This window comes from Schistocerca gregaria, unplaced genomic scaffold (genome assembly GCF_023897955.1).
Source record: "Schistocerca gregaria isolate iqSchGreg1 unplaced genomic scaffold, iqSchGreg1.2 ptg000619l, whole genome shotgun sequence".
Lineage (NCBI taxonomy): Eukaryota > Metazoa > Arthropoda > Insecta > Orthoptera > Acrididae > Schistocerca > Schistocerca gregaria.
The window spans coordinates 3,939-13,673 of NW_026062007.1; the positions used below are offsets into that span (position 1 = coordinate 3,939).

Genomic DNA, 9,735 nt, shown 5'->3' on the forward strand with positions numbered 1-9,735 from the left:
ACCTGACCTGACCTGACCTGACCTGACCTGACCTGACCTGACCTGACCTGACCTGACCTGACCTGACCTGACCTGACCTGACCTGACCTGACCTGACCTGACCTGACCTGACCTGACCTGACCTGACCTGACCTGACCTGACCTGACCTGACCTGACCTGACCTGACCTGACCTGACCTGACCTGACCTGACCTGACCTGACCTGACCTAGGCTAGAATAACCTAGCCTAATGTAGCCTAGCCTAGCCTAGCCTAGCGTAGCCTAGGTTATCCTACCCTAGCCTAGCCTAACCTAACCTAGCCTAGCCCAGCCTAGCCTAACCTAACTTAACCTAATCTATCCAAAGCTAACCTAACCTAACCTAACTCAACCTAACCTAACCACACCTGACAAAAATTAACCTGACCTATCCTAACATGAAATAACATAACCTGACCTAACATAACCTCAGATGCCATACACACGAAACACAGCAGTTATAATTATATATGCCTGCAGAGCAAGCAAATGGAAATAATTGCCCACTGCAATGTCAAGTTTGTTAATTTTTTAGAATAACAATGTCGCTCAGTGTTCCTAATTTAGAAACTATAAATTTGTGTGATAATATTAACTTTGACAAGGATATATCCTCTCATAATTGTACTAATGTGTCATTACTGAAAATAATACTTGTGTGAAACTGGAGAGGCGGTTTAAATATAACAAAGAAAAGAAATGGGAATCTTGTAAGGTACCTACAGTAAAAATTAGGGATATAACATAGCTAATTGACAGCCTAAAAAATAAAAGTTCTGCTGGATGGGATGAATATTCTCCTTTTCTACTAAAAAAATGCAAGGGGGAGTTAGCCATACCATTAGTCCATTTAATAAATTGTGTAGTTGAAGGAGGTGTTCTTCCGATGAAATCCAAACTTGGTATAGTTAAACCTTTATATCAAAAAGAGGAAAGAAAACAACCAATGAACTACAGACCAGTTGCCTTAACGTCAGTCTTTGGTAAATTGATTGAAAAAATAAAGCTTGAAATATTAATCGACCACCATAATACGAATAACTTAATAGGAGATTTCCAACATGGATTGAGAATTGGTCGGAGCACCAAATCTGCAACAGTACAGATTGTACACTGTCTGATAAACTAACCTAACCTTACCTGACCTAACCTGACCTCACATGATCTGACTTGACATGACCTGACATGACCTGACCTGATCTGTCCTAACCTGACCTGACCTGACCTGACAGGACCTAAACTAACTTAACCTAGACTAACCTAACCTAGACTAACCTAACCTAACCTAACCTAATCTAACCTAACCTAACCTAAGCTTACCTACCCTAACCTAACCTAACCTAACCTAACCTAACCTAACCTAACCTAACCTAACCTAACCTAACCTAACCTAACCTAACCTAACCTAACCTAACCTAACCTAACCTAACCTAACCTAACCTAACCTAACCTAACCTAACCTAACCTAACCTAACCTAACCTAACCTAACCTAACCTAACCTAACCTAACCTAACCTAACCTAACCTAACCTAACCTAACCTAACCTAACCTAACCTAACCTAACCTAACCTAACCTAACCTAACCTAACCTAACCTAACCTAACCTAACCTAACCTAACCTAACCTAACCTAACCTAACCTAACCTAACCTAACCTAACCTAACCTAACCTAACCTAACCTAACCTAACCTAACCTAACCTAACCTAACCTAACCTAACCTAACCTAACCTAACCTAACCTAACCTAACCTAACCTAACCTAACCTAACCTAACCTAACCTAACCTAACCTAACCTAACCTAACCTAACCTAACCTAACCTAACCTAACCTAACCTAACCTAACCTAACCTAACCTAACCTAACCTAACCTAACCTAACCTAACCTAACCTAAGCTAACCTAACCTAACCTAACCTAACCTAACCTAACCTAACCTAACCTAACCTAACCTAACCTAACCTAACCTAACCTAACCTAGGCTAGAATAGCCTAGCCTAATGTAGCCTAGCCTAGCCAGCCTAGCGTAGCCTAGGTTATCCTATCCTAGCCTAGCATAACCTAACCCAGCCTAGCCTAGCCTAGCCTAACCTAACTTAACCTAACCTATCCAAAGCTAACCTAACCTAACCTAACTCAACCTAACCTAACCACACCTGACCAAAATTAACCTGACCTATCCTAACATGAAATAACATAACCTGACCTAACATAACATCAGATGCCATACACACGAAACACAGCAGTTATAATTATATATGCCTGCAGAGCAAGCAAATGGAAATAATTGCCCACTGCAATGTCAAGTTTGTTAATTTTTTAGAATAACAATGTCGCTCAGTGTTCCTAATTTAGAAACTATAAATTTGTGTGATAATATTAACTTTGACAAGGATATATCCTCTCATAATTGTACTAATGTGTCATTACTGAAAATAATACTTGTGTGAAACTGGAGAGGCAGTTTAAATATAACAAGGAAAAGAAACGGGACTCTTGTAAGGTACCTAGAGTAAAAATCAGGGATATAACATAGCTAATTGACAGCCTAAAAAATAAAAGTTCTGCTGGATGGGATGAATATTCTCCTTTTCTACTAAAAAAATGCAAGGGGGAGTTAGCCATACCATTAGTCCATTTAATAAATTGTGTAGTTGAAGGAGGTGTTCTTCCGATGAAATTCAAACTTGGTATAGTTAAACCTTTATATCAAAAAGAGGAAAGAAAACAACCACAGAACTACAGACCAGTTGCCTTAACCTCAGTCTTTGGTAAATTGATTGAAAAAATAAAGCTTGAAATATTAATCGACCACCATAATACGAATAACTTAATAGGAGATTTCCAACATGGATTGAGAAGTGGTCGGAGCACCAAATCTGCAACAGTACAGATTGTACACTGTCTGATAAACTAACCTAACCTGACCTGACCTAACCTGACCTCACATGATCTGACTTGACATGACCTGACATGACCTCACCTGATCTGTCCTAACCTGACCTGACCTGACCTGACCGGACCTAAACTAACCTAACCTAGCCTAACCTAACCTAACCTGACCTAACATAACCTCAGATGCCATACACACGAAACACAGCAGTTATAATTATATATGCCTACTGAGCAAGCAAATGGAAATAATTGCTCACTGCAATGTCAAGTTTGTTAATTTTTTAGGATAACAATGTCGCTCAGTGTTCCTAATTTAGAAACTATAAATTTGTGTGATAATATTAACTTTGACAAGGACATATCCTCTCATAATTGTACTAATGTGTCATTACTGAAAATAATACTTGTGTGAAACTGGAGAGGCGGTTTAAATATAACAAGGAAAAGAAACGGGACTCTTGTAAGGTACCTACAGTAAAAATCAGGGATATAACATAGCTAATTGACAGCCTAAAAAATAAAAGTTCTGCTGGATGGGATGAATATTCTCCTTTTCTACTAAAAAAATGCAAGGGGGAGTTAGCCATACCATTAGTCCATTTAATAAATTGTGTAGTTGAAGGAGGTGTTCTTCCGATGAAATTCAAACTTGGTATAGTTAAACCTTTATATCAAAAAGAGGAAAGAAAACAACCACAGAACTACAGACCAGTTGCCTTAACCTCAGTCTTTGGTAAATTGATAGAAAAAATAAAGCTCGAAATATTAATCGACCACCATAATACGAATAACTTAATAGGAGATTTCCAACATGGATTGAGAAGTGGTCGGAGCACCAAATCTGCAACAGTACGGATTGTACACTGTCTGATAAACTAACCTAACCTGACCTGACCTAACCTGACCTCACATGATCTGACTTGACATGACCTGACATGACCTCACCTGATCTGTCCTAACCTGACCTGACCTGACCTGACCGGACCTAAACTAACCTAACCTAGCCTATCCTAACCTAACCTAACCTAACCTAACCTAACCTAACCTAACGTAACCTAACCTAACCTAACCTAACCTAACCTAACCTAACCTAAACTAACCTAACCTAACCTAACCTAACCTAACCTAACCTAACCTAACCTAACCTAACATAACCTAACCTAACCTAACCTAAACTAACCTAACATAACCTAACATAACCTAACCTAACCTAACCTAACCTAACCTAACCTAACCTAACCTAACCTAACCTAACCTAACCTAACCTAACCTAACCTAACCTAACCTAGGCTAGAATAGCCTAGCCTAATGTAGCCTAGCCTAGCCTAGCCTAGCGTAGCCTAGGTTATCCTACCCTAGCCTAGACTAACCTAACCCAGCCTAGCCTAGCCTAGCCTAACCTAACTTAACCTAACCTAACCAAAGCTAACCTAACCTAACCTAACTCAACCTAACCTAACCACACCTGACCAAAATTAACCTGACCTATCCTAACATGAAATAACATAACCTGACCTAACATAACCCCAGATGCCATACACACGAAACACAGAAGTTATAATTATATATGCCTGCAGAGCAAGCAAATGGAAATAATTTGCTCACTGCAATGTCAAGTTTGTTAATTTTTTAGGATAACAATGTCGCTCAGTGTTCCTAATTTAGAAACTATAAATTTGTGTGATAATATTAACTTTGACAAGGATATATCCTCTCATAATTGTACTAATGTGTAATTACTGAAAATAATACTTGTGTGAAACTGGAGAGGCAGTTTAAATATAACAAGGAAAAGAAACGGGACTTTTGTAAGGTACCTAGAGAAACCATCAAGGAAATAACATAGCTAATTGACAGCCTAAAAAATAAAAGTTCTGCTGGATGGGATGAATATTCTCCTTTTCTACTATAAAAATGCAAGGGGGAGTTAGACATACCATTAGTCCATTTAATAAATTGTGTAGTTGAAGGAGGTGTTCTTCCGATGAAATTCAAACTTGGTATAGTTAAACCTTTATATAAAAAAGAGGAAAGAAAACAACCACTGAACTACAGACCAGTTGCCTTAACCTCAGTCTTTGGTAAATTGATTGAAAAAATAAAGCTAGAAATATTAATCGACCACCATAATACGAATAACTTAATAGGAGATTCCAACATGGATTGAGAAGTGGTCGGAGCACCAAATCTGTAACAGTACAGATTGTACACTGTCTGATAAACCAACCTAACCTGACCTACATAACCTGACCTCACCTGACCTGACTTGACCTCACATGATCTGACTTGACATGATCTGACATGACCTCACCTGATCTGACCTAACCTGACCTGACCTGACCTGACTGGACCTAAACTAACCTAACCTAGACTAACCTAACCTAACCTAACCTAACCTAACCTAACCTAACCTAACCTAACCTAACCTAACCTAACCTAACCTAACCTAACCTAACCTAACCTAACCTAACCTAACCTAACCTAACCTAACCTAACCTAACCTAACCTAACCTAACCTAACCTAACCTAACCTAACCTAACCTAACCTAACCTAACCTAACCTAACCTAACCTAACCTAACCTAACCTAACCTAACCTAACCTAACCTAACCTAACCTAACCTAACCTAACCTAACCTAACCTAACCTAACCTAACCTAACCTAACCTAACCTAACCTAACCTAACCTAACCTAACCTAACCTAACCTAACCTAACCTAACCTAACCTAACCTAACCTAACCTAACCTAACCTAACCTAACCTAACCTAACCTAACCTAACCTAACCTAACCTAACCTAACCTAACCTAACCTAACCTAACCTAACCTAACCTAACCTAACCTAACCTAACCTAACCTAACCTAACCTAACCTAACCTAACCTAACCTAACCTAACCTAACCTAACCTAACCTAACCTAACCTAACCTAACCTAACCTAACCTAACCTAACCTAACCTAACCTAACCTAACCTAACCTAACCTAACCTAACCTAACCTAACCTAACCTAACCTAACCTAACCTAACCTAACCTAACCTAACCTAACCTAACCTAACCTAACCTAACCTAACCTAACCTAACCTAACCTAACCTAACCTAACCTAACCTAACCTAACCTAACCTAACCTAACCTAACCTAACCTAACCTAACCTAACCTAACCTAACCTAACCTAACCTAACCTAACCTAACCTAACCTAACCTAACCTAACCTAACCTAACCTAACCTAACCTAACCTAACCTAACCTAACCTAACCTAACCTAACCTAACCTAACCTAACCTAACCTAACCTAACCTAACCTAACCTAACCTAACCTAACCTAACCTAACCTAACCTAACCTAACCTAACCTAACCTAACCTAACCTAACCTAACCTAACCTAACCTAACCTAACCTAACCTAACCTAACCTAACCTAACCTAACCTAACCTAACCTAACCTAACCTAACCTAACCTAACCTAACCTAACCTAACCTAACCTAACCTAACCTAACCTAACCTAACCTAACCTAACCTAACCTAACCTAACCTAACCTAACCTAACCTAACCTAACCTAACCTAACCTAACCTAACCTAACCTAACCTAACCTAACCTAACCTAACCTAACCTAACCTAACCTAGGCTAGAATAGCCTAGCCTAATGTAGCCTAGCCTAGCCAGCCTAGCGTAGCCTAGGTTATCCTATCCTAGCCTAGCATAACCTAACCCAGCCTAGCCTAGCCTAGCCTAACCTAACTTAACCTAACCTATCCAAAGCTAACCTAACCTAACCTAACTCAACCTAACCTAACCACACCTGACCAAAATTAACCTGACCTATCCTAACATGAAATAACATAACCTGACCTAACATAACATCAGATGCCATACACACGAAACACAGCAGTTATAATTATATATGCCTGCAGAGCAAGCAAATGGAAATAATTGCCCACTGCAATGTCAAGTTTGTTAATTTTTTAGAATAACAATGTCGCTCAGTGTTCCTAATTTAGAAACTATAAATTTGTGTGATAATATTAACTTTGACAAGGATATATCCTCTCATAATTGTACTAATGTGTCATTACTGAAAATAATACTTGTGTGAAACTGGAGAGGCAGTTTAAATATAACAAGGAAAAGAAACGGGACTCTTGTAAGGTACCTAGAGTAAAAATCAGGGATATAACATAGCTAATTGACAGCCTAAAAAATAAAAGTTCTGCTGGATGGGATGAATATTCTCCTTTTCTACTAAAAAAATGCAAGGGGGAGTTAGCCATACCATTAGTCCATTTAATAAATTGTGTAGTTGAAGGAGGTGTTCTTCCGATGAAATTCAAACTTGGTATAGTTAAACCTTTATATCAAAAAGAGGAAAGAAAACAACCACAGAACTACAGACCAGTTGCCTTAACCTCAGTCTTTGGTAAATTGATTGAAAAAATAAAGCTTGAAATATTAATCGACCACCATAATACGAATAACTTAATAGGAGATTTCCAACATGGATTGAGAAGTGGTCGGAGCACCAAATCTGTAACAGTACAGATTGTACACTGTCTGATAAACTAACCTAACCTGACCTGACCTAACCTGACCTCACATGATCTGACTTGACATGACCTGACATGACCTCACCTGATCTGTCCTAACCTGACCTGACCTGACCTGACCGGACCTAAACTAACCTAACCTAGCCTAACCTAACCTAACCTGACCTAACATAACCTCAGATGCCATACACACGAAACACAGCAGTTATAATTATATATGCCTACTGAGCAAGCAAATGGAAATAATTGCTCACTGCAATGTCAAGTTTGTTAATTTTTTAGGATAACAATGTCGCTCAGTGTTCCTAAACACTAGATCGCGTGTTTGTGTGATAATATTAACTGTGACAAGGATATATCCTCTCATAATTGTACTAAGTAGAGAAGTAGAGAGGATATAAAATGTAGACTGGCAATGGCAAGGAAAGCGTTTCTGAAGAAGAGAAATTTGTTAACATCGAATATAGATTTATGTATCAGGAAGTCGTTTCTGAAAGTATTTGTTTGGAGTGTAGCCATGTATGGAAGTGAAACATGGACGATAACTAGTTTGGACAAGAAGAGAATAGAAGCTTTCGAAATGTGGTGCTACAGAAGAATACTGAAGATAAGGTGGATAGATCACGTAACTAATGAGGAGGTATTGAATAGGATTGGGGAGAAGAGAAGTTTGTGGCACAACTTGACTAGAAGAAGGGATCGGTTGGTAGGACATGTTTTGAGGCACCAAGGGATCACAAATTTAGCATTGGAGGGCAGCGTGGAGGGTAAAAATCGTAGAGGGAGACCGAGAGATGAGTACACTAAGCAGATTCAGAAGGATGTAGGTTGCAGTAGGTACTGGGAGATGAAGCAGCTTGCACAGGATAGAGTAGCATGGAGAGCTGCATCAAACCAGTCTCAGGACTGAAGACAACAACAACAACAACAATTGTACTAATGTGTCATTACTGAAAATAATACTTGTGTGAAACTGGAGAGGCGGTTTAAATATAACAAGGAAAAGAAACGGGACTCTTGTAAGGTACCTACAGTAAAAATCAGGGATATAACATAGCTAATTGACAGCCTAAAAAATAAAAGTTCTGCTGGATGGGATGAATATTCTCCTTTTCTACTAAAAAAATGCAAGGGGGAGTTAGCCATACCATTAGTCCATTTAATAAATTGTGTAGTTGAAGGAGGTGTTCTTCCGATGAAATTCAAACTTGGTATAGTTAAACCTTTATATCAAAAAGAGGAAAGAAAACAACCACAGAACTACAGACCAGTTGCCTTAACCTCAGTCTTTGGTAAATTGATAGAAAAAATAAAGCTTGAAATATTAATCGACCACCATAATACGAATAACTTAATAGGAGATTTCCAACATGGATTGAGAAGTGGTCGGAGCACCAAATCTGCAACAGTACGGATTGTACACTGTCTGATAAACTAACCTAACCTGACCTGACCTAACCTGACCTCACATGATCTGACTTGACATGACCTGACATGACCTCACCTGATCTGTCCTAACCTGACCTGACCTGACCTGACCGGACCTAAACTAACCTAACCTAGCCTATCCTAACCTAACCTAACCTAACCTAACCTAACCTAACCTAACGTAACCTAACCTAACCTAACCTAACCTAACCTAACCTAACCTAAACTAACCTAACCTAACCTAACCTAACCTAACCTAACCTAACCTAACCTAACCTAACTTAACCTAACATAACCTAACCTAACCTAACCTAACCTAACCTAACCTAACCTAACCTAACCTAACCTAACCTAACCTAGCCTAGCCTAACCTAACCTAACCTAACCTAACCTAACCTAACCTAACCTAACCTAACCTAACCTAACCTAACCTAACCTAACCTAACCTAACCTAACCTAACCTAACCTAAACTAACCTAACATAACCTAACATAACCTAACCTAACCTAACCTAACCTAACCTAACCTAACCTAACCTAACCTAACCTAACCTAACCTAACCTAGGCTAGAATAGCCTAGCCTAATGTAGCCTAGCCTAGCCTAGCCTAGCGTAGCCTAGGTTATCCTACCCTAGCCTAGACTAACCTAACCCAGCCTAGCCTAGCCTAGCCTAACCTAACTTAACCTAACCTAACCAAAGCTAACCTAACCTAACCTAACTCAACCTAACCTAACCACACCTGACCAAAATTAACCTGACCTATCCTAACATGAAATAACATAACCTGACCTAACATAACCCCAGATGCCATACACACGAAACACAGAAGTTATAATTATATATGCCTGCAG

At 39.1% G+C, this 9,735-nt stretch overlaps 3 protein-coding genes across 3 annotated transcripts; all 3 read left to right on the forward strand.

The window, feature by feature from the left end:
- Window positions 1–561: 561 nt before the first annotated feature.
- Window positions 562–1,148, forward strand: LOC126317070 (uncharacterized). Its single transcript, XM_049993048.1, has 2 exons — window positions 562–643; window positions 886–1,148. The coding sequence occupies exons 1-2, from the start codon at window positions 562–564 to the stop codon at window positions 1,146–1,148; spliced, it is 345 nt and encodes a 114-aa protein (XP_049849005.1).
- A 2,056-nt stretch (window positions 1,149–3,204) lies between these two features.
- Window positions 3,205–3,791, forward strand: LOC126317071 (uncharacterized). Its single transcript, XM_049993049.1, has 2 exons — window positions 3,205–3,286; window positions 3,529–3,791. The coding sequence occupies exons 1-2, from the start codon at window positions 3,205–3,207 to the stop codon at window positions 3,789–3,791; spliced, it is 345 nt and encodes a 114-aa protein (XP_049849006.1).
- A 3,095-nt stretch (window positions 3,792–6,886) lies between these two features.
- On the forward strand, window positions 6,887–8,892 carry LOC126317072 (uncharacterized). Its single transcript, XM_049993050.1, has 3 exons — window positions 6,887–6,968; window positions 7,211–7,459; window positions 8,630–8,892. Exons 1-3 carry the CDS (start codon window positions 6,887–6,889, stop codon window positions 8,890–8,892), a joined length of 594 nt encoding a protein of 197 aa, XP_049849007.1.
- The last annotated feature ends 843 nt before the right edge of the window (window positions 8,893–9,735 follow it).